The 24,281-nt window shown below is 44.9% G+C and overlaps 1 protein-coding gene and 1 long non-coding RNA gene across 3 annotated transcripts; one reads left to right on the top strand and one right to left on the bottom strand.

The window, feature by feature from the left end:
• The first annotated feature begins 830 nt into the window (after nucleotides 1–830).
• On the top strand, nucleotides 831–5,066 carry LOC139049991 (uncharacterized). The gene is made up of 3 exons (XR_011508692.1): nucleotides 831–1,478; nucleotides 2,439–2,566; nucleotides 4,646–5,066. It is a non-coding gene; the product is annotated as an uncharacterized lncRNA (long non-coding RNA).
• Nucleotides 5,067–12,594: 7,528 nt separating this feature from the next.
• On the bottom strand, nucleotides 12,595–24,071 carry LOC139049987 (zinc finger protein 32-like). Of its 2 annotated transcripts, XM_070525966.1 has the most exons (5): nucleotides 23,670–24,063; nucleotides 22,807–22,883; nucleotides 17,852–17,978; nucleotides 15,461–15,615; nucleotides 12,595–12,739 (listed from the first exon to the last, which is right to left on the bottom strand). In XM_070525966.1, exons 1-5 carry the CDS (start codon nucleotides 23,891–23,893, stop codon nucleotides 12,702–12,704), a joined length of 621 nt encoding a protein of 206 aa, XP_070382067.1. In that variant the 5' UTR covers nucleotides 23,894–24,063; the 3' UTR covers nucleotides 12,595–12,701. The 2 variants fall into 2 exon arrangements, with proteins under 2 accessions (XP_070382067.1, XP_070382066.1); XM_070525965.1 differs by lacking the exon at nucleotides 12,595–12,739 and having other exon boundaries at nucleotides 13,141–15,615; nucleotides 23,670–24,071.
• Nucleotides 24,072–24,281: the final 210 nt, after the last annotated feature.

Raw genomic sequence — 24,281 nt, 5'->3', positions numbered from 1 at the left:
TGTACCCTCAGTGATGCAGCACAAACTGCGCCCCCCACCCCAAAAAAAAATGCCCGGCACGAAACGTAGTAACAACTACGCGCCTCACCGCTCTAGTTAGAGACCACAACGAAGCAGCAGCAAACAGTAGGCCATGCGAGCAAGCAAACCTGTCAGAATAAACGTTCAATTTGCGCGGCCGCCCCATGCCCAATGAAAAGCGACCGGAAGTGATGGCCGACGCTGTACCATCACTTCCGCGCGCGGCAGGACGGGAAGGCGGAAGCTGCGCCATCATGCTCGTTTTCGCGTGCGTTCGCGTCGCGTGCTGTGCGAAATAATTTTGAACGTGTGATTAGTTTTGCGCGCGGGGTAGAAAAAGATGTGGCCCTTGCTTTGTGTATTACTCGTGCCCCACTTCAAAGCAAAGCGTTCGTACGCACTGGAAGATGGATCCACGAAGGCTGAAACGAGAAGTTGCAACGTGCCCGGTCGGTAGTACTGGCATGACGGAAATTTTCAGGCAAGTGCCCGTTTATTTGGTATTTGTTTTGTTCGCTTTAGAAATATCTCACTGTGATCTCGTAGCATAATCCATAATTCGCTAATGTAAGAGCAAGAGCAGCTGCACTCCTACTAGGGCAAGTGAACTTTCTCAATCGCGTCCCGTGTGACTAATGTTTGTCAAATCTACATCGGGCGTGGTGCGCCTGCATAGTTACGCTTTGTTTCTCAGCGCTTGAGCGTTCATTGATGTGATTCTCTTGTGCGTTCAGCGCGGCTGCTTGTAATACGGTCGTTCGCACTTCAGTTAAATGTGGTCGACCACTATTGCGTCGCGTAGAAAAAGGACTGGCTTAGCCACCTTTCGGAAGAAGCGGCGCGGTATTGGTTCTCCCTGATGCGGTCGCGTGCTGCTGTTGCTGCTTGCCAGATACCTTCAGCATGTTTTCGGCTCGCTTTGTCTGTGCGTGTGCGCGTGCTCGCGCTGGGCTCGATTTGTGTGTGCGTGTGTGCGCTTAGCTCAGCTCGCTTTGTGTGTGTGTGCGTGCGTGCGCTCGGCTCGCTGTGTGTGTGTGCGTGTGCGCGCGCGTGCGTGCGCGCGCGTACAGTACATGCCGGTTTGTATGGGCCGGCGTGTTTGCGCGTGTCTAGTGCGTACGTGTTTTGTGAGTGTGTTGTCTGTGGGTTGCTGTGTGTGCGTGCTCGTGTTAGCGTGTCTGCCTGCATGCATATATGTGTGCTTGTTTGTGTGCATCAATGTGCGCGTGCGCGCTTTTGTGTCTGCGCTTTGAGAGTGCGCATACTTGTGTGTGCGTGTGAGTGCGTTTTGTGTGCGTGCGTATGTATTGCATGAGGCAGGTAGTTTTACTCGCAATAAAACTTCCGATTTGGTGCAGCGAGTGTTCCCGCCTGAAAGCCGAGTTTGGTTTCAAGCCACCCTGGACAACTGCTGTATGAGGCGCCGATTCTCGGGAGCACCAGTGGGAAGGCGCCAGGTATACGCTTCTTCCTTTTTCCTCCCATGCCCTGATGAATCGATATCCTTGATTGTTATTTTGAAAGGAACATTACATCCAGAGCATAAATAAATGACTAAGAAATCTGGTAGTGTGTTTCGCCATTACACTAGTTCCAATGTTAAAGACGTGGATTTCCCATTAGCCCGCATTTCTTTTGATGCAGACAACCGCTGAAATTGTTAGCGGCAGGTTATTCGAGACGTTCTACGTATATAGCAATTGTCTTCAGGAGCTTTAATGAATTTTGAAAATTTGAAGTGTTGTGCTTTAGAGGTATCATATACAAGCTTTAGGTCTCCGGGTAGTTTGCATGCCCTTCGAGAGCTGTCACCTATAGCCCTATTGAAATTCGTAACTACAGTTTGGAGCACTGGGGAAGCTAGAAGGCTTGTCCTGGCTCTCGAGAAAGTGTTTAAGCTGGAGGTGTAGGTTGAGGAGTTTGGGGTTGGTAACACAAAGGATTTTTCATGCCTTAGCAGTAGGAGTGACACAGGATAAAAAAAAATGTATGTGTGTCAAGCGTAGGAGCTGCTCATGTGGTAGAGGCATGTGCGTGCGTGTGTATGTGCGCCCATGCATGCGTGCGTGTGTGTGAAATCGCTCCTTAAAAGGGAGTATGTGTGTAAGTGAGCTACTTCATTGCTGGTCTGTTTGCCAAGAATTGGCAAGAAAACACAATAATCAATTTAACTTGAAATAATAAACTTCAAAGCACACTGGCGACAGCAGCATTTGAGCATACAAGCATGCAGCTGTGTGACAATCTTAATGCATGACTGCAACATCTGGAAGGAGGCTTGCTTCTTCAGTAAGCAGCACAAAGTCCATATTCTTGGCTTTTCTCGTGCAAACCAAAACGAGGCTCATTGTAAATTATCTTGTCTTTTGCTCTAATAGCATTTCTTTATCTTTTACTTAGAGCGTCGGTTCTCGCAGGTCATGCAGATGGCAGCAGCAATTTCACAATGCCCAGCCTTGGCGCCCCCCATCAAGAGCAAGCCACTTGCGTTCGCCTTCAGACAGATGGTTAATGTCTTCTTGAAAGTGGTTGAGAAGACAACATTGTAAGTAGATATAGTTGTGTAGTGTAATATAATAAGTCAAGTTATAATTTAAAACTCAGGCTCCTTGGCCGCCTAAGCTTGATATGATGTGCAGTTGTCTGTGGTTGTAAATATTGCCGATGGTACAGTGCATACTGCAGGTATGACTGCTGATCCAAAGTATACATTTGCGTTTTCTTGATGGTCTTTCATAATGAGGATTTTCTTTGTGCAAGAATATTCACAGAATGCCGGGGCATTGTAGCATCATATTCTTTATTGTGCATTCACTGCTAATTTCGTATGACCTTCCTGCTACCAATTTATTTGCAGGAAAGGAATGTTTGTTTACTCTCTGCAATGAGCTTGTTATTTGCTCACAGCATTACACTCTTCTACCTTTAATTTATTCCCATATAATTATCAATACCTTAAAATTTCAGCTGTTTTTATTTTGAATACAATATCAAAATCAAAATGCACCGGACTGCAATCTAGAGTGCAATGGATTTGAAGAAATTACAAGAAACCAGGACCTCCCGGGAGCGTTAAAAAATGTTTCCGCAGGTAATGTGCCTAATTTTACTGAGCTAGCTGCTCATGAAAATTGCAAGCATATTTCATTTCACACAGTTTTGCAGGATATAACAGGCCTATCATAGTCTCTAAGCACAACCTTACCTCATTTGCATCATGAAAATATCTCATGCTTAATTTGGGACAAGTTTTGAAAAATGAATGTTTCATAATTTTGAAACTACACAAAGTATTGGTTGAGGCTAGACAGTTTTCAAACAACTTGTCCATGTTGAACCTAGCCATTACAGGACAGAAAAAAAAAACATGCACAGGAGCACTCATTCAATGAAGTGTAATGCTTGGGGTCATTTTCCACATGGCAAAATGTACTTTTAAGCGAGAGAGGGCAGGTAGCCAATTTACAACCATTGTGACTCATGCGGGTAGTAGCAACACAGGATGAGAAATGGTTGTGTCTCTGAGATTCATTGAATCTCAGAGCCACAGCCATTTGCCAGCATTTGCCATTTGCCACAGCCACAACCCCCCCCCCCCCTATGAGGGGTAACCGTGCAATATGTTTTGGGCAAGAAAGACGATTGTTCTAGGAGACAAGAAATTTCAGGCTCTAGTTGAGAGGCTACAGAAAGAAGGACCATGTAAATAGTCACAGATTAATATAACCTGCGTCGGAGGGGCATCACAGTTTAGAGCATGAAGTGGGAGCATGAGGAAGGATTATAAGTTCAAATCAGGGAATACTACTTGTCAGTGCATTGCCAAGCTAACCCATTGAAAGAAGGGGGCGTGCTCTAAGAAAAATAGTTGACAACACACGCTAAATTTTCGAGGAAAATATGCCAAAATGCCAATTCTTACTAAATTAGTAAATAAGAAATACACGATAAATTTTAGGATGCAGAAAGTGTCTAATAAACTGCATTGGAGAGTTGGATATTGTTGGGCTGGATGCATGTATTGCAGGGCAAATGAGAATGCCAGTGGGGATTCCCTCATATTCATGTTGTGTGCACTCTCTGAAAAACAGTACTCTTTGTCTCCTAGTGTAATAATGTTGTATAAAAACAGTCATTTTTAATGCCTTGTGCATTTCACTCTTATTGTGCCATATCCCGTAAGCTTCTCACCTGCAGTACTTATAAAGTGTAATGCAGATATATTCCAGATTTCATAATGTCAATTTTGTATTAAGGTCACATACACACTCTTGGACAAATGTCTCTTGTTGAGAGATGTCATTGGTAGTCTTTAAATTTTATTCACTCTTATTTTCTATGGTGAAAGGGCTACTGTAAATTTATGTTTTTGCTGCTGTATGTGCCTTGTGTTCACAATGACATAGTAGTTTAGCATTCAGAGTAACATGCAATTCTTTAATTTGCAAAATAGAAACTTCTACCTTTTACTTATCTTGCCCAGTTGCCTGAGTGGTGCATTCTGCCCAGTCACATTAAGTTTGTTACTTTGAGGAGCTGGTTGCTTTATCAAATTTTCTGCAAAGTACATATGTAATTGCACGGACTGAATTCTCATGATTCTCTTCTTATTTTGCTAATGCAGGATGCAAGATTCCAGCAATGCCATGCGCTTCGTTGGTCAAGATGCTCAGAGAATGGAGTCCTTTCACCTCGTGGTTAACCGTGAACATTTCTTTTTCTTTTGGAAAGCTAAAGGCCATTTGCTGCATCACTTGCATTTTTACAGCTCAGATGTGTACTATATTTTTCTAATTTTGAATTCATATTGGCTGTTCAGTATAAAAAATGACGTACAGTGTGAAGGACAAGGACTGCGACAGACATACTCCACTCACTTTCAACAATATTTTATTGCGTTGCCACATCGTGTGCGTATACACAAGAGGGGTCATGCGCAGAAAATGAAAGCCAGTCACAAGGGGTGTTCTAACAGCAAGTCATTGTAAAAAGAACATGGTCACTTGAAAAAAAAAACATCACAATTTCTATCTGTTTAGATACAAAATTTCACTAGGGGTCAGCGGGATAGAGGGGGTACTAACGCACACACTATCCAGTTTTCTGGTGAAATCAGCTTCAATAATTTACCGGTTGAGCTGTGTCTCGCTAAAACTTCCGTATCTTCAAAGAGGGCCATGCAACCGCAGTCCCGGCAATGAATGCTTAAGTGGCCTTGAACAGTGTTATTGACGTTGTTATAGTGCTCTCTTAAACGATCATTTAGGCGCCTGCCTGTCTGTCCAATATATTTACTGCCTCAAAATGGGAATTTGGGCAGTAATTGCACACATCACAAAGCGTTTTCTGTGCCCGGCAGAGCAACAACCCTGACGCGATTTAGGCGCGTTTACACGCTTACAGAGCCTTGCCAGCTTTACCGGGGCTGAGAAAAGGACTGTGATTCCTGCAGGTTCCCCAATCTTTTTTAGCCTATGGGAGACATCATGAACATACGGTAGCACTGCAAACCTGTGTCTTTCAACCGGCTGGTTCCTTGACCGAGTGAGCTCATCATGTTTTGTGCACTTCAGAAGCTGTTCCGCTATGGCTGAAATTAAGGTCAAAGGGTAGCCAACCCAAGAAAGGCAATCAACCTGTGCAGCAACACTATGTTGCATCTCGTGTGAGCAAGATTTATTGAGGCTGTTAAGGAGGCAAAGCTTTACAATATCTCATTTGACTTTGTTGGACAGACAGGCAGGCGCCTAAACAATCATTTAGGAGGGCACGATAACAACGTCCATAACACTGTTCAAGGCCACTTCGGCATACATTGCTGGGACTGCGGCTGCGTGCCCCTCTTTGAAGGTACGGAAGCTTTAGGGAGACACAGGTCATCCGGGTAACTATAGAAGCAGATTCCACTAGAAAACTGGTTAGTGTGTGTGTTAGTGATCCCTCTATCGTGCTGACCCCTAGTGAAGTCTTGTATCTCAACGGATAGAAATTCTAATGTTTATTTTTTTTCAAAGGACGATTTCTTAGTACAGTCACTTGCTGTTGGACACCCCTTGTGACTCATATTCTGCGCATGCCCGCTTTTGTACATATACACATGATGTGGCAACCTAACAAAATATTGTTGGAAGTCAGCGCAGTCTGTCATCTCTCGCAGTTCTTGTCATTGAAGCTGTACATAATTTGGCTCATTAATTGTAAACTATCCCAAGAAACTACCCTTGTTCAGTATAATTATGTTTGATACGACTATTTGCTGGCAAATGTTAACAGTGTGATATTTAACTTAAACTTTTGCATGACTGCCTGTGCCTGTGTTCTTTTAGTAACCAGAGTATGGCTAATTTATTAAACCATATTTGCTAATTTGCATGCTCACATGCTACAGCACGCCTTAATTTTGAATTTCTGCATCAAAGTGCAAATAATTTAGAAATTCACTATGTATTTTAAAACACTGTCCACATTTTGTGCTCAGCAAAATCGTTTAATCAACAGTGGTTTGTTTTTATCAGGCCTCCTACTGCACTTTGCACCCAGGCACTAGTACATGTGGAATATGCACTCTTTTGATTTATAGTAAGAAAAGAACCTATTTTCAAACTACATAATGTATATGTACCAGTGCCTTCAAGTTACACAACAAAAATTTATAGAAACTGCTATTGTAGTTAGAAAAACCGCTACACGGTGTCTTTAGCCCAGAGAACTCTCGTTTCACAAAAGAGGACAAACTATGTAGGCACTAAAAAATTCTACGTATTTTTGTGCTCAAGTAATCTTGTTGGAAATAGAAAATTAGCAATAAGGCTCCTGGCTTAAACCGCACTTAAAGCATGTCTATGCTTGGAAAGTATTGTTTCAGTCTGAAAAATGTTGGCCAGTTATGCTTTACATCGCCTTTCCAAACTTTTCATAATGCTTTGCGATTACATTAGTGTACAAAATAACAGGTGTCTTTCTTGTGCGTTTGCTCTGCATTTCAATTGCTTCCCTAATTCACCTTTGCAATATGCTTTTTTTTAAGGCATCAAAACTTGAATTTTCGTTCACTGGAGCCTAATACTAAAAATTTATTCCTTTATGTGGCCCCAAACACTGCAAATCAACCAAGGCTATTTCAGTGCCGCTATACATAGTTTCTTCTCTAATAACAGATTTGATCAATACATATATTTTAGATACCTTTGTGGGAAATGTACATGTTCTTGTACTTACCGATGTGTTTGGTGATTGTGCATGTTTATATTTCATGTGATTTATGTATATGTTGTACTCTGTATTGCAGCATGCAATAAATATATTTGCATTTTCTTGAAAATGCAGCATATATCTTACCAGTCTGTGTTGCATGATATTTGGATATGGAAATCGTGATAGCCTTGGTGTTGATATACATGCTCAAAAGTGTCAAGTTTCCTAGCTTGTATTTGTGCAGCGAAGACAGGTTTTCCAATATACACCTTGAATTACTAATATGTAATGTGATCCACGTGTATAGGTGTTGTGTATGCCCATCGAAGCTTTAAGGCCGGCTGTTCGACGGTGCGTTTGGTAGCCGAACTTGAACCTTCTGGCACATGCAATAGTTGCGCGTGGATCGCTGTACATAGTAGTAATTGAAGGTGTGTACTGCCGAACCTGCCTTCCATACACGCCAGAAATAAAAGGGTGTACACCCTTCCAACACCCACACAGGTGGGTGTTAATTTGGACGAGCACCCTTACACCCTAAATTTATTTTGCTGGACACCCTTCCTCTAGGGTGCTATAATGGCACCCCAACTGTAGGGTGTAGACAACAGCAACCTTAGGGTGTTCGTCTGGCGACAAACTGATTTACACCCTTAAGGGTGTTAAAATGTTTAGTGCGTAGGCTACTTTTCCTCGACGAATATGAGCCGCGCTCCCGGCCACGATATGGTCTATAAGCAATGTGCAGGCTTAAGCTTTCGAACATTCTTCGCAAGCCTGAGACGCTGTTTCGCTATGTTCGATGCTTGTTGTCGCACGCAAGTCGAACGTTGCATCGCATTCTTCGCGTACGTAAGTCCCCCTGGCGAAGCACGTGACACTATATATTTTCAAATCAGGCGAACAGGTGCAAACACTGATGCGCAGGTTGCAGGCCTATTACTGGTCACCTTGGCGTTTCCTGGTTGATGCTACGCGAAATGGAATTTGAGATGTAATGTAATGGAATAGTTCTTCTAGTTCTTGAATACTATGGAGATGCGATGACTGCGGAGCTTTTGGCCTAATTTCAGCGTTCCTAGATGTCCTCTGGCAACTCTCCACCTGGCGGTTGCTTTACGGGATTTGCGCACGAACGAATACGCAGATTTTCTGGCAATTTTTTTTTTACACTTAGAGGTATTTTGTGAACATGCGCAATCGCCATGGCTTTAGTTTTTGTGAATTAACTGAGGGTATGCTCGCCGCCTTTTCAATTTACATCGGACAACTGGAAAGGAAATGTCTGGGAACGCCTACTTCCTTTTAGTTTAGGACACGATTAACTTCACTGACTTGTCCTTTACAGCATCTTTTTATGGTGCTTTAAAGTAACCTTCCTAGTGAAGTCCAATTGACAAGAAATTGTAATTTCTCATTACTTTTTATTGCGTTCATTAGAAACAAATTGTTCTTGATGTCAACGCCCCAAAAACGCAACGTAACATTTCACATACCCTACGAAAACCACGTTTCGTGCGTTATTACGAGCTTCAACAAGGTTGGCACATCTCCGCGCGAAGTGCAGAAAACTGTAGAAAACATACGTAACCGCCTCCTTTCCTTTCTGGTCTGCCTCCTCTCATATTCTCTTTTGTCACAACGCGCTGAAGTATTGTGCTATCGGTGCCAAATGAGATGTGAGCAGCTGAGTGCGTTTGCGAAGCGTAACCCAAAGTTTAGTGTGCAGAAACTACCAGTCATCAGCATTGAAGGATACATCTGGTTTGAACTCACCAGGTGGTGAGGCTCGCCTAATATTGCTCTGTTTTGTTCCTCTTTAATTTCAAAGGGAGAAAACAAAAAAAACAGATGCGAAAATGTCGTGGTATAGGGTTAGCACCATCGCATAGTCCAAGGAAACCGGATGTGCCCGTCTGTCAATGGAGATAACTATCAAACGGCGCCCATATTACCTTCAGTTATGCATTGTCACGGGACCCGCTGCTCGTGTTTGGTTTGATACAGATAGTACATCGGCAAGTAAAGTAATGCGAGTTAACAGATACAGTCCACCTAGATAAGAGATTTTTACAGTGGAGATGTTACCGCTTCGCTGGTTTTCTGTTCACGTTCGCGACTTCATCCAACTAGGGGAGAGATTGCTGAGAGAGAGAGTGAAAGGAGAGTATAAAAAATTGCTTCGCGCAGCATAGCGATACGGCGAGGGTGGGTGGAGTCTAGCGGCGGAGAACGAGCTGCGAAGCTGTGACACAGGTGGCGTGACGTCTTTGTCAGGTGACCTCCAGCTGCTCGCATTTGGGGTCCTTGTCATGTAGTCATAACTGTCATCGACGGTGTGGTTAAGGATTCATTCATGACAGAGTAGGCGGGTTCTGTGTCCACGAAAGCGACCACAAGCGGCGATAGCGTCGATGTTGGTGGTTGTTAGTCTTAGCGTAGGTTTCGCGAGGTGATCTGATCAAGGGTCGATGGCACTGGAAGGAAGGAAATCAACTTTATTCTATGTCCTGCAGGCCACAAGAGCTTTGGGCTCTCATGGAGTGGTCGTCTCCCACGATGGAACATTGAGGTTGAGTTTCCTGGCGGCGTCGTGGACCTGCTGGACGGCGCAGAGTTGGGGAACGAGTTTTTCGCTCCGGATTGCTTCTTCAAACTGGCGCTCGTCCTGTTCGTAGTTTATGTGAGCTTGCGAGCACGGCCAGAGTAAATGATATACGTTAAGGGATCTATTGCAATTGGTGCAATAAGACTTGTCGCAGAGCTCAGGCATATAATGGCGTAGTCTGTTTTGCGTGGGGCATGTGTCTATCTGTAGCATTCTGACCGTAACCGCTTGAACTCGCGTCAGCGTGTGGTGTGGCGTGCTATACTACCTACGTTGTTGGTAACAGTTTTTAGTGATTTCATTGTATGCAGTGGGGGCGGCCTTGTTCTCCGAGTGGTCGGGTGTAGCAGCGTGGTCTGTGAGCGTGCGCGCTGCCTCGTGTGCCGCCTCGTTAAGGTTGGGGACGTCGCCAACCTTTGGTCCTAAGTGTGCCGGAAACCAGTATATGACGTGTTTCTTAATCTCTTTCTTTGTAACAATTCTGAGAGCCTGTGCGCAGACCATGCCCTTTAGGAAAGCTCTGATAGAGGCTATGGAGTCGCTGTAGATATGACAAAGACTGTCGTCGGTGAGCGCAGCAGCGATCGCAACCTGTTCGGCCTTGTTCAGGCTTCCTTGCGATGGCACGGTTCCACTGTTTCGTGGCGTCACCAGGTATCCTTTGGGCAGCGTAGTTTTTCATCGGAGCCTTGTGCATAAATTTTTCACCTCGCTGAGAACACTAGGTGACATTGTTGCGAGTGCGCTTTTACAACGTATTTTCGATGCCCCTTTCTTCCATTAGAAATTTCGTAATGGTATTGGCTGGTTTACATGTCACTCCGGCGCAAACCACTTGCTTATAAACTTGCCCGGGTCGACGTGGCTGAGGCCACTGGCGCATTTAGAACAAGCCCTGTTGAAAGTCTGTATGTTGAGTCCGATGAGTGGTCACTCCATTTTCGGAGAACTTACATCAGCTTCAACTATTTCCTGAAAGTGCGCTCTAATAAGGAACATCCGTGTTTCGCAACCGTTAACGACTTGACATGTGAAACACTTTTTCATAACAGGCCCTCTATGAGACTTCCTTTCTCACTGCGTGCAAGGGAACTTAGCAGGGAAATGGATGTCCCAGTTCTCGAACAACGCCTAATGCCTCCAGCTAAGCTAGTACCGCCCTGGGAGTGGCAGCTGATAGAGTGTGACACATCCTTTGTACAGGTCACAAAACATGCGCCAGAGACACATATCAAAATGCACTTCTTGGAGCTCCAGTACAAGTACTCGTGCACAGAGTTTTATACAGACGCTTCTAAGTCGCATGCCGGGGTGTCATACGCAGCCATTGGCCCATCCTTCTCGGAATCCGGTGTACTGCACCCTGAAACAAGCATATTTACGGCTGAGGCCCATGCACTATTGTCGGCTGTGAAACATATCAGAAAATCAAATATTCAAAAAACAATTTTATTTACAGACTCCTTAAGCGTCGTAAAAGCCTTGAAGTCGCACTGTAAACACAGAAACCCCGTAATTACTGAGCTCTATTCCGTCCTCTGTAGAGCATATATGTCTAACCAGCATGTCATTGTATGCTGGGTGCCTGGACATAGGGGCATCGAGGGTAACGTTCTAGCAGACCAGATGGCCACATCAATTTCATTGCATACAGTCAGTCCTACTGCTTCGGTGCCTGTCACGGACCTGAAGCCTTTTTTAAGAAGGAAACTGCGAAACCACTGGCAACGTAAGTGGGACGCAGAAGTAAATAACAAACTGCACGTGATAAAGCCACAATTAGGTTTCTGGCCTCCTGTAACAAAATCCCGCAGGACAGATGTCCTATTCTGCCGTCTTAGAATAGGACACACTTTTGGAACACATAACTTCTTACTCACGGGAAACGAGCCTCCAACTTGCGGTAGATGCGGGGAGAGGCTGACCGTCCTCCATGTCCTCCTGGAGTGTCGGAAAGCCGAATCTGACAGAAAGAAACATTTTCCGTTAGCATACCGGCAGCATATTCCCCTTCATCCTGTAATGTTACTCGGCCCAGAACCGCTCTTCGACACTAACGCAGTCCTAAGTTATCTGAAAGATGTTGTGTTGCATGTTGTTAGCCCAACATGTTCGTAGCGTCTCCTCTCTTCAGAGGATGGCGCTGCGATAGTTCTTTCGTGTAGCACGTGCCTCTAGGCCCTTGTGTTTGAAGGGCTCTGGCGAGGCAACAGTGCTCCAGGCATTTTTACCATCTCATATATCTTCTATTCTGCATCATTCTTTCACGATGGATTTTAGTGTTCATAGTATTCGTCATCTGTCATCGCCATAATTTTATAACAAGTTAATTTTACGCACTCTACAGCGAATATTTTAGGCCACTTTACAGCCAAGTCACATCTTCCACAATACATCGTCAACATTACAACTTGTCATGGCGCTCTTTGGCCAAACCTGGCCCTTGCGCCACAAAACACTACACATCGACGTGGCTGAAATGCCAGTTGCTTTCAGTCGTGAAGATCACGGTGTTCTCATTGAACTTCAGCCCGCTCTTTAGGCATGACGCTCGTGAATGCTTGTAGAAGTATTGTAATCGGTGAAATAGTGTAAAAAATGTAAGCTGCGAGACCACAGCTTTTCACCCTCTCAATTGTTAAACAGCGATTCTTGAGTAGGTTTCCGGACAGCTTTTCAGATCGCCAAACAGTTATCCGCGAAATATCGGTGGCTTCCTTGGCTTTTGCAGCACACGTCGCTGCAGGTGACATGAGCACTTACTGTGGCTGTTGTCTGGGCCACGATCTTCGTAATCTCCTGGGGCAGAGTTCCGTACTCGGGCGATGGTAGTACCCTGCGGCTAGCGCCCTCGTCCATAACGATGTTTACGTAATTTTCATGGCTGGTAGAGTTTATTCGGTTTCCACAAAGCACCTGCACGAAATTTCATGTTGTAGTGACGGTGAACAACACAGTCCGAAGAACCATGGGTTATGAAATACTCTTTATTGAGCGAACCGGAACCATCAAACAAATTACATTCGGGCAGAAAGATAGTGCCGGGTACATGAGTTGATTGTTGAAGAAATGATTTGCGGTTAACGAGTATCGGCTTTTTTCACTTTTTTCGCAGAAGATTCCAACGTTATCATTCGCGCTCGCGTGCCATCCAGAATGCACAACTGTATTCGCGCCGTGCGTGCAATTTGATTACAACACGCTCGACTATAGCAGAATGTTCCGATACATGCTGGTGCATCATACCCCGAGCTGTAACTTAACATTTCTTATTCGGTGAAATGCGTTCAGTCGAAAAAGATATAGAAGTACGCGTGTCAGTAATATAGCTAAAAACTATCTCAATCGCTCTATGATTGCTCGCAGGGATACGTTTGTCACATCAGGCTAACAATTCCACAGCTGGAACTAGAGAGAGCGCAAGTCAAAAGGGACGACTTCCCAGAGAATAAGAAACAGCGCTTTAAAACTGGCAGAGGTTCTACCTCAATACAACGATAATTAAAATATTAGCAGTGAAAGAACATATATAGTTGAGCTCCACATGATTTGAGTCTAATACAGTCTCACTGTTGTCATCAGCATGATAAAGAACTAAAATCTTCGGTATGACTACACGAACCAAAAACAATGAAAACATTACGTGTATGGAACAATTTGTAAGCGAAAGAAATGTTCCTATGCCATTGTGTATACAGTAAAAGCTCGTTAATTCGAACCGCAAGGGGAAGCCGCTTCAGTTCGAATTAACTAAAGTTCGAACTAACGAAAGCGAAGGAGGGCAACAGTACACTGCGATTTGGAAGCAGTAGGGCATGTCAGAAATTTGGCGTGTCAGTAAATGATGGCGTGTGCCCGCGGCACACGCCATCTTCAAGTCGAAGCTCTGGTTCCGACTGTGCCTCACCACCGATGTCCACCGAAGCGAACGTTAGCCGAGGCTTAACACCATCACAATGAATCGCGACGGCCGATACCTCCTACGCTGAAAACAGAGGTGCACAACCGATGAAGACTGCCGAGACAAAGACGCTGAACATGTGAAGGCGGCGAAAGCCCTGATTCGTTGCTGCTTGATTGCAAGCGCAGCTGCGACGTACTTGATTCGCTGTGTTTTGGAGCTTGCAGTGCCATCTCCGCACAACATTAGCAGCTGTACAAGATTTGCAAAGCCCCCGAGATTCATAACGGCCAAGAAATCTCGGAGGTTACGTAGATCGGGGAGGCGGCAGTCGCCGCTGCCTTCTGGCTGACCCCGCGTCGGTTAGATTTTTTTCCGATTTTACCTTCTCTGGCCGTTCTCTCCGTTTCGGAGGCAATACAGCTTTGTGTGTAGGCAGTAGGCGCGTTTCTCTGGCCGTGTGCCAGGCGAGCGTAGTTCGAATTATCCGTGAGGGAACCTTCTGGCGTTCGAATTAACGGACTTTTTTATACATAGACTTCTGTGGAGCTTGGCCGGAACAAATCGTACAGTTCGAATTATCCATAAATTCGAATTATTGAAGTTCGAATTAACGAGCTTTCACTGTATACTGTAAAAGCTCCTTCTGAAAAGCAGCAAGGCCTAAGGGCTTCAATTATTAGCAATGATTAGTTTTTAGTTGACAAGGCCACAGCGCCTCGTTTTTAAAGGGTTCCTTACGTGAGGGAATCCCTTCTATTCACACTGCAAAATCATTAAAAGCATGGTTAGCTAAAGCTTGTTTACTAGTACACTGTCAAAATACTTGCACAAAACTAAATGTGGTGTCAAGGATCTTGTGCTCACATTCAACCATCTAGTTACACAAAGCTGCAGCCCATTAGGGTTTGTCTACAAATGAGCTTCCTGAAGCTACGCTGGCCAGCAACGTCGTTTTGCGAAGAGTAAGCACTAGCCAGGACCTGCAGTATACTTAGACATTGAAGGATCGCAAAATGTGCTGGAGACGTCGTTTTGTCACGTAATTTCGAAAAATCAAGCGGCACCCTTTATGTGTTGTATTTCAATCAGCAGTGTTAAAAGTTAAAAGAAGCCCGTCTTTCCACACAATGCGTTGGGTTAGTTTCTCGCCCCTGTGGGAGAATGTCAGCGTTATTTTCCTGCAAAGCTTCATGGTCACGGTAATAAGCAATACCCGAGGGCGACTTACTTCACATGCGCACTAGTAACCCTGTTACGACTGCCCCCCCCACCCCCATGCACCACGAGATGTGCAATCAGTTGAGGTCCATCTGGAAACGACTTTTTACACAATTCACACCTAATAGTCTTGCAGACATGTGTGTCGAGGCGTCCTTTCTTTGTGGAACGATATCCACACTTCTTGCACTCGTGCGGCAATTCGCCCTCGTGAATTCTTTTGCGGTGTCTTACAAGATCTGAGTTGCGCTTAAAGGAGAGATTACATATGTCGCAAACCAAAGGTCTGTCGTTACTGTGTGATATAAGGTGACGTTTAAGTTCCCCTTTGTTCTTGAATGCTTTAGTACATATTTGGCAGGTATGGGGTTTCACGCCTGTGTTAATCCGTTGATGATCACGGAAATGCGACTTGCTCGCGAAGGATTTACCACACATTTGGCATTTGTAAGGTCTCTCGCCTGTATGCGTGCGGTAATGCAAAATTAGACTATCAGACCTGCTTAACCATTTACCACATTTTTCACATTGGCGGCTCGACTTCTTTACAGATGATAGAGTGCCCATGTGTTCATTGGTTTGCCCCTGTAGGGTGTCCCGTCTGCTGGAAACCTTTCCACTGACACCGCTGGACGCTTGCTGTTCCCTTTCTCCGGTTCCAGTAGAATTCCTGCAAGGATACGGACAAATTAGCTCTAAATGGCCGACTCTCTTTATGGGACGGAAAACACATTTTGACTTACTGAGATTTTGACAAACTAAATCACGCGGTAATGCTAGGTCGACTTGTTCAATTTGAGCACTAAGTTGCTGCATTGATATTTAGCGCTCTATTTGGACTCTAGATTTTTTGGACTCTAGAAATTTCCTCGTTAGAGATGCAAGCATACCAGAAGCCCTGCTTTATCTAGTGCGTCATGTATATCCTGCATGAAACAAGTTCAGGCGAGTATAAATATCTGTCAGTGAAGGTCATTCGAAAAATACCCGGTATAAGTTTTAAAAGTTGAACTCGATCTTCAACACGTTCACAAGAAGCATTCAAGCTAAAGTCCGGAAATGTGCCCTCACAAGTGAGACATTTGGCATTGAAAAATTCAGTTTTGCGTCGGCTGATATACCTAACCGTTTTATGACGAAGCTCCTGCGGCAAGCGTCGGTGGCGTATCAGACCAAACGACCACAACAGCGAAAGATGAAAGAGCGAACGCGGATAGACAGAAGACGCGAGCCTTGAACGGCTGAGAACCTGAAACTTATGAGAGCTGCCCCTTCAGTTACACGAGTGCGGAAAACTGGTTTGATGCTTACCCGCCCGACCACTCGTTTCATTCTAGCACATGGTCGCAGCCACAGCGCTCATTTCGCAGTATGATCAGCTCGTGTCGGTTCTCGCTTGCGCATGTTTGGATTGCTTGGTTCGGTTGCCTTGGTTCGCGATTGTTTTGCAGTCGTATTTTATGCACGACGCAAATTGTTTAGGATTTTATGGAAGCCAAGCAGCACCAGCTATTACACAGGATCCTTCGATCAGTCGTTTACAAAAACCGTCGCCCTTGACCTCTGATACGGGTCTGTCAGTATATTTGCCTTAGTATATCGCGCAATAAAAACACGTGCACAGCTTCTCTCAAATTTCGCATTATGGATTTTCCTAATGGTCGATCAGTTTTTTAGGATGTATTGTGTGCTAGGAAGAGTAAAAAAGTTTGGTGGCATTGTACACTGTACTAACACATGAAGACAAAAACGTGCTGCACCCATGCTAATACCCAAACTGCCCAAGTGCCCAAGTAAACGTTTGCCACTGTAGGTTGACCTCCTCAACACCACATGCGAGAACCTTATGCAATAACTAAAGGTCATTTTTTTCTTTTCATTGGTTCTTTGTTTTCCGTCGATCGTTTGTTCGCTCGTTCGTTCGATGTTTCTTGCCTTCGGTCATAATCCGCCGTTACAACCTTGCTTGCTTACGGAGGTATCAGACATTCCTGATGATGACATCTTTCTCGCACTGCACTAGAGTGGCTTTTCTGCGCGTATAGGGCATTAAAATTAGCCACTTGAGGCTCTCGTTTTAGGAAATAGAGATGGCGCAAAGAATAACTCGTCGCTTTAGTTCTGACACTTGTAGGTAGACCGACTCCTCGTCGGACACCATACGTCTTAACTCAAGCCTCACATTTCGAATACGAAGAGAAACTTCCGGGTGCAAGTTTTCCTGCAGTGTTTGCATGAAGGCATTTAACATCTGAATCGCATTCGAACTGCACACTGTTCGTACCGAAGGCGCCGGGCAAACGACAAACACCTAATCTACTCCCCCCATATGCAAAACGCACAGACAACAAATACTGCAGTGTTTTCCTGTACACTGGTTTACATATGCTGCCGAAGAAGTTAGTATTTTCTCCTGCTTTTCTCGGTAAGTTTAAGAACGCTGTAAGCGTTGAGTTAAGGCATTGCTGGTAGAAGTGTAGAAAATTACAACGGGCAGTAGAGCAGAGACAGCGCATACAGTGTATGTCTTTTGTGCAGCCTGTTGCCCGTTTGAAATGTCTACGCTAAGCACTAGATGAAGATTGGTCGCCATTCTTGCGGTAATGTGGTTTTTACTTGTATACTTCTATTTATTTTTCTTGCGGTTGTTCACATGACTCATGCATTGTTATGGTTTGGTTCGAGCCATGAGGCTATTTTGTACGTCGTTTCTAATAATGCCAGCTGGGTCGGCATCACCGTACCAGCCGAACGCTCTACACGACTGATCCAGTATCTGTTTCAGCCGTCACAGCTTGCCCTCCGAAGGAGAAATTGCGATGTAGAGCCATCATTGTTATACCGGGTAACAATTTCTTGTCTCTCTAAGTTGCTTCTTAAGGGAAATTTTCTAAATGTGAACTTACGTGGCGCTATCTTCAAAATTGGCAGGTGCTTCCTCCATGCCAGCGTGGCTTGCACGGAGCCGTACGTTGTCAATGCTCCTGATGGACCCCAGAGGCTGGCAACTTCTGCTGCCATTGTCAGGGGCGCCTTTATGGCATAAAAGTATAGCAAAGGTGTTCATTCACTCTAGTGAAAGGGCACTTCGTGAGGAATGAATATTTCATGCTTATGGTACAAGGGAAGAAGCTTTTAGTGGTAGGGAAAATTCACTGCTGTGCGCGGTGCTTTTTCCGTGGCAATGAGGTAGCCGAGAACAATCAAGATTGTGCAGTGTTGGATTCTTCATAAGCTTATCACGTTTTATTTCAAACCATGGGCAGAACACGACAGTGCTGGATGCGAAAAACGACATTTCGGTTTCTTGTGCGTGAAAAGCTTGACACAATATATTTGCTGTGTTATCAAGTAATAAACACGCCGGATGCCTCACGAAGTCATTGCTCATTGTTCACCTATTATGAGCAGCAGACGACGACAATGAAAGATTGAGAGAACGCATTTGTACTGAGGGATTCAAAATTTTTGTCTGTCGTATGCCCTTAATTTATTAACCGTCTATAACACAGGTGTGTCATCGAAATACGTACTCGCCTGTCAGATAGTGGTTATCCAAAACCCTTTATTGACTCGTGTAGCTGAAGTGCATAGGCACCCGCTGTATGCACTGCAGGTTTACCAGCTCATTACGAGCACTAAAACGGCTGTCCTCGGCATTGTTTGTTTATACCATCAATAGATGAACGGACAATAATAAAAAAAATTCTTAATGCGCACACTAAGAGTCGTATCGCAGACAGCATATCAGCTTGAAAAGAAATGCAGAAGTGGTAATATACGAGACAATGTCCCTAAACTATATAAGAGAAAGCCTCAAAGCATGTTAAAAGTGGGAACTGTATGGATAGCGCTGGAAGTATTTAGCTAGGTGCACATACTCCCTATAATGGCGCAAAAATTGCATGAAACTGAAAGGAAAGTGTTGGAACCTAAAAGCCAGAAATTACTGAAGAATCCTCCTCACGATGACCATCGACGTTACTGCAATTATCATTAAAACTGCTGGGGTGTAATGAATGAATGAATGAATATGTCTTGTTTAGTGGCGCAAGGGCCAGGTACGGCCGAAGAGCGCCAAGACAGTGTTACCGATTTCGCAGTGGAATGATGAGTTCTGTGAAGTTCATGGGACGTGGCTGTAAAGGGGCCTAAAAATAGTTGCTGTAAAGTGCGTAAAGTCTAGGTGCAATAAGATTATGGCGATAACTAATGATGAGTACTATGAGTCTTAGACTGCATTGCGGAAGAATCATATGATATATAGAACAAGGAAGATGCAAAAATTAGCTGCAGCATAACTGCCTCACCAGAGCCCTTGAAACGCAAGGGCCCGGAGGCACGTGCTCTACAGTACGACTATCAAAGTGGCATCATCTGAAGAGAGGAAATGCTACGAATGTATGGGACTAATAACTTGTAAGACCACATTTCTGAGGAAACCTACACTATGTCTGTATTAAAAAGCAATTCTGGACGGAGAAAGATTGCAGGATGAAGAGGAATGTACAGCCGGTATGCTAAGGAAAAATGTCTCTTTCTCTCAGATTCGGCTTCCCGACACTCAGGAGGACGTGGAGTACGGTCAGCCTTTCCCCGCATCTACCACAGCTTGGAGGCTGAATTCCAGAGAGTAGAAAATTATGGGTGCCAAATTATGTGTCCTATTCTGAGACGACAGAATAGCACATCTGTTCATCGCAATTTTGTAGTAGAGGGCCAGAATCCTAACTGTGGCTTTATCAGGTGGAGCTGATTTGTTTCTGCGTCCCACATGCATTGCCAGTGGTTTCGCAGTTTCTTTCGTAAGAAAGGCCTCAGATCCGTGACAGGCACCTCAGCGGTAAGGTTAACGGCTTGCGATGCGATTGACGTGGCCATCTCGTCCGCATGAACGTTACCCTTGCTGCTCCTATAGCCAGGTACCCAGCACATAATGATATGCTGGTTAGATATGAACGCTTTATACAAGACGTAATTGAGTTCATTAAGTACTAAATATCTGTGTGTGTAGAGTGACATCAAGGCCTTCACGACGCTTAGGGTATCTGGATATATCGCTGATTTTTGAACTTTTGATTTTCTATATGCTTCACAGTAGACAGTAAAGTGTAGGCATCCATCATAAAGATACTTGCTTCCGGATGCAGTACATCGGATTCTGAGACGGATGGGCCGATGGCAGCATAGGACACCCCGGCAGTTGACGTCCAAGCGTCTGTGTAGAACTCTACGCAGAAGTGCGTGTACTGGAGTTCTAGAAAATTCATTCGGATTTAGATCTCTGGTGCGTGTTCTGTTAGTTCGAAAAAGGCTATATCTCATTCTGTTACCTGCCACTCCATGGGTGGTAACAGCGTGGTTGGATGCATTAGGTGAAGCTCGCGGAGTGGGACATGCATTTCATAACTAAGCTCCCTCGCACGCAGTTGAAAAGAAAAGGCAAGAGACAAAACGGGGAAATTTCGACAGAATCATCCCCAGGATGACCAATGACGCTACTGCAATTAGCATTAAAACTGCAGGGAAACATCGTATTTTTGAATGCAGCTTTGTTTACAACATCAAGGGGAGAGGGGGGAGTTGGCTAAGAATGTTTACGGCACTACTACACCCACATGCCTAAGTGTCTATGCCTTCGTAGGCTACAGAAATCATTCTCGAGAGGACTTGTTGCGAAACCGGCTAACAGACTGCTGCAGGGTAGGGATATCACTTCGCATACCGTTACTTGGTTCCCGGCGCACATGGGGACAGTGGAGGGAGCCCCGCGTAACCTCAACGAGGTGGCGCACAGAAGGCACGAGGATTAGTGTGCCGTGTACTCCCTGAAGGGGCTGGATCTCCCGCTCCTGAGTACAGGGACCAACTGTTAACCTACAACGAAATCACCAAGCATTATTACTTAGGGCGCAGGGCAATCCCGTTGCCACATCCTAAATTAAATAGGCCGCAGGCGGTTACACTAAGGCTTCTGCAGACACGGACGTACCCTAACCCTGTCATCATGAATAAAATTAATCCGGACTGCGGGGTTTCAGTCTATTGTAGTAAGTGTGGCGGTTTGCTCGATTTACAACACATGCTCTGGCGATGCTTGGCGTTGGCCGGTGATGGTTCTCGAGGTGAAGAATGGTGGCAGCGAATGCTGCACAGTGAAGTGCTAGCGGACCAACTCAGGGCTGTCCAGAGGGCCCGTGTGATAGCAGAGGGACTCGGCCTCTCTGTACCGACGTGGGAGTAGCCCGCATCAGTCCCAGACTGATCCCTCAGGACCTAAATAAAGTTCTTCATACCCATACAGAAATCATTTAACGTGGATTACCAACTACCGGAACTAAAGCTTGTGGTTTCATCTTCGACTTCCAATGAGCTACAATGTGATCATCAGCCTGGTTACACCCACTGCCGGGCAAAGGCCTCTCCCATACTTCTCGAACTAGCCCGTCCATGTACTAACTGTGGGCATGCTGTGCCTGCAAACTTCTTAATCTCATCCGCCCACCTAACTTTCTGCCGCCTCCAGCTACGCTTCCTTTGGAATGCAGTCCGTATCCTTTAATGACCATCGGTTATCTTCCCTCCTTATTACATGTCCTGCCCATGCCCATTTCTTTTTCTTGATTTCAACTAAGATGTCATTGACTCGCGTCTGTTCCCTCACATAATCTGCTCTTTTCTTATCCCTTAACGTTACAACCATCATTCTTCATAGGCGCCTAGGCGTAATTTAAGGAACTTATTTTTTGTTGTCTGGCATTCTCAACTTAATTAGTTTTGCCGTTAAAGTCACAACCTTCGTCAGGCCAGCTATAGAGGCTGTGCAGATAGTGGGAAAAGGAATAATGCTTGACGCGTCCAACGAAAGCTAATTAAATTAGAAAAAGATGACATTCAGTTTGGAAGGCCTGTTTTTCAGTATGGCGTAGATTTACTCGTTAACAAAACGTTACCATTTTGAAGCAGTGGCACACTCATCGGAAATCGTTTAGTACAGTGATTTTTACTCTGTCAATACTAATAATGTTCATGTTTCAGAACCACATAGTCGGGATATTTGGTAAAAATATATGGCAACAGAGTGCAAACAACTACCTAAAAAATTTGTTTCTTTTTGCGCTGCATTTTAATTAACCTTTTAAGGTTGCTTATGCTGCGGTTGTGATTTCGCATGATTGGTGTGAAAGAACGAAGATATCGAATACAAACTGTTTCGGTGCCCCAAATTGTACACTGTGTCTACTGCACTCGGCCGCAGCGGGACATGTCTGCTGCTCCTAACATTCTATTTATGAGCAATTCTCACACTCTGCCTAAAACAAAAGTGCACCGTTATGACTCTCTGGTAAAGACATCTGAAACGCTACCCCAATTGCACGTCACAAATTGTATTCGCACCAGAGAATTTTCTTTGTAAACCAGCGTGATCGGTTTAAGGGAAACATTGTCCTGATGTTACTAGGTCAAACCCACTGAGATTCTGCTCGACGAATAAAATTTTAGACCAATGCTTAAGCGCTGATTCAATTTACGAGCGTATCGGCGTATGCAGCGAGTCACTGCATGGAATGTACACTCTCGGCTTCTGCCCTCATCCTCTAGGAGCGTGCTTTACCTGCCCACCGATGCAATAACAAATTCATTCAAAATCTTCTACTGCATAGGTTGTGTATGAATTTGGATATATTCAGATAAGCACAAAATTCTTAGTAGGGACAGTAATAAGCTGGCTCGTGCGGAAACAGTCTTGGCCGCGATAGTAAAGTGCATCTTTATACGCAATAAATGTGCCTCTACTACGGCAACCATATGGGCTATCTGCCATGTTTGTGGGAAAGGCGAGTGACAATCGCCTACGTACCGTCGACGTTGGAAGTCTTGTCGATCGTCGGCATGTGCTGCGTGTTCCCCTGGTTGCGCAAGGCGTCGTCAGCAATCCTACAAATAAAGTATTGGTCAGACAGTTACTAGCTCTAACGAAAAATGAGGTGAAATCATGTTTAATGCATACACGGGACAAAGAGCTACGGCACGCCGTCGCGTATGTGGAGTGCAACACTTATACATCAATGAAAAATATTTTCTTCAGTAAGTACACGCCTGGGTCAACCTAAGGCTTGATCCTGAGGACATTAAATAAAGTTCATCATACCATACCATACTAAGTATACGTTCGCTTCATGTTCAGAAAAATCTTATCCTGAGCGCAATAGAGCTGACTTAGCGCTGAACATGGCACGTTGTCGGGGTCGCAGGAGTAGAAGGAGACAAGGTGCCGTCACCGGGAGCCATGGCGTGAAGCAGGACGCTGCGGAGCTCCGTAGCGAGGACGGGGAACGGCACCCTCCACCAGAATGTTGCGCGAACGAAAGATTGAAACTGGCGACTGTTTACAAAACATATTTACAAGGGATAATGCAGCGCTGCCCAGTTCTGCCCACAGCTCCAGAGCCAGAGAGCGTTCTTCCTGCGCTCTTCTCGAGTCATGGCGCCCACGCGCCTCGTTCAAACAATCACATACTACATGCGTGTAGCAATATTTTCGCACGGGCCTTGCGTCGACGCGTCTTGATCTAAAGACGCTTCCGATTTCAAAGCTCAAGCTGGCTGTCAAAAAGACCCGGTTTAGGTGGGTACTAATGTACAGATATTAAAGACTATTATATGGGTCATATCTAAGGGGAACAGTATTCAATGAAAAAATTTAGAAGTGGTAAAGCTCACGTTCTGTAGGCGTCCACAGCAGATGAAGTGCCCTGGGTACCGTCACGGCTTGTACTTGGCATTGCTTGGCCCTTCATGCTTAAGTCAAGAGGCGTATATTCGTTGCTGCTTTCTTCAGCCATGCCTGATGTCTCGATGTCCTGTAATATTGCTTCGCCCTTCATGCTTAAGTCAAGAGGCGTATATTCGTTGCTGCTTTCTTCAGCCATGCTTGATGTTTCCATGTCCTGTAGCTGGCGTGTACTGTCGACAGCGCGTTATTTATTCATCGCGCATGCGCACTCATTGCCGAGAAACCACGGAAACAAAGCTTTTGTCACTTCCGGGTTTCGAAGAAAATGATACCCCACGGCTGGAAAAAAAGAACGAGACGTTTGAGTGCGCCAGTAGCTTGTCGCGACTGTGCAAAGTTTTGAACGCAAGCAGGGGCATCCCGATAAACCGTGCTATCTTTGGGCAAAATGTGCATTTATCGGATGATATCGCTACTTTTTTTTTCATGGTCCTCTAAAAGTGAAGTGCACATCTTGCTGGTAATAGACTGTTGCTCGTGTAAGCACTGGTGGAAGAGCAGGTGGTATATAAGCTAAGATATACCTAACTAGCTTATGA

This window comes from Dermacentor albipictus, chromosome 9 (assembly GCF_038994185.2).
Source record: "Dermacentor albipictus isolate Rhodes 1998 colony chromosome 9, USDA_Dalb.pri_finalv2, whole genome shotgun sequence".
NCBI classification, from domain to species: Eukaryota; Metazoa; Arthropoda; class Arachnida; order Ixodida; family Ixodidae; genus Dermacentor; species Dermacentor albipictus.
This window is presented reverse-complemented; position numbering and strand designations above follow the sequence as displayed.

What these genes read in the sequence shown, in the direction of transcription:
- LOC139049987 (XM_070525965.1), bottom strand. Translation starts at nt 23,893, where the DNA reads ATGGAAACATCAAGCATGGCTGAAGAAAGCAGCAACGAATATACGCCT. An exon ending in GCTGTGGACGCCTACAGAAC is followed by an intron (nt 22,884 to 23,669) that starts GTGAGCTTTACC and finishes CTTTATTTGTAG; the next exon opens with GATTGCTGACGACGCCTTGC. An exon ending in AATTTTGAAGATAGCGCCAC is followed by an intron (nt 15,616 to 17,851) that starts GTAAGTTCACAT and finishes GTATCCTTGCAG; the next exon opens with GAATTCTACTGGAACCGGAG.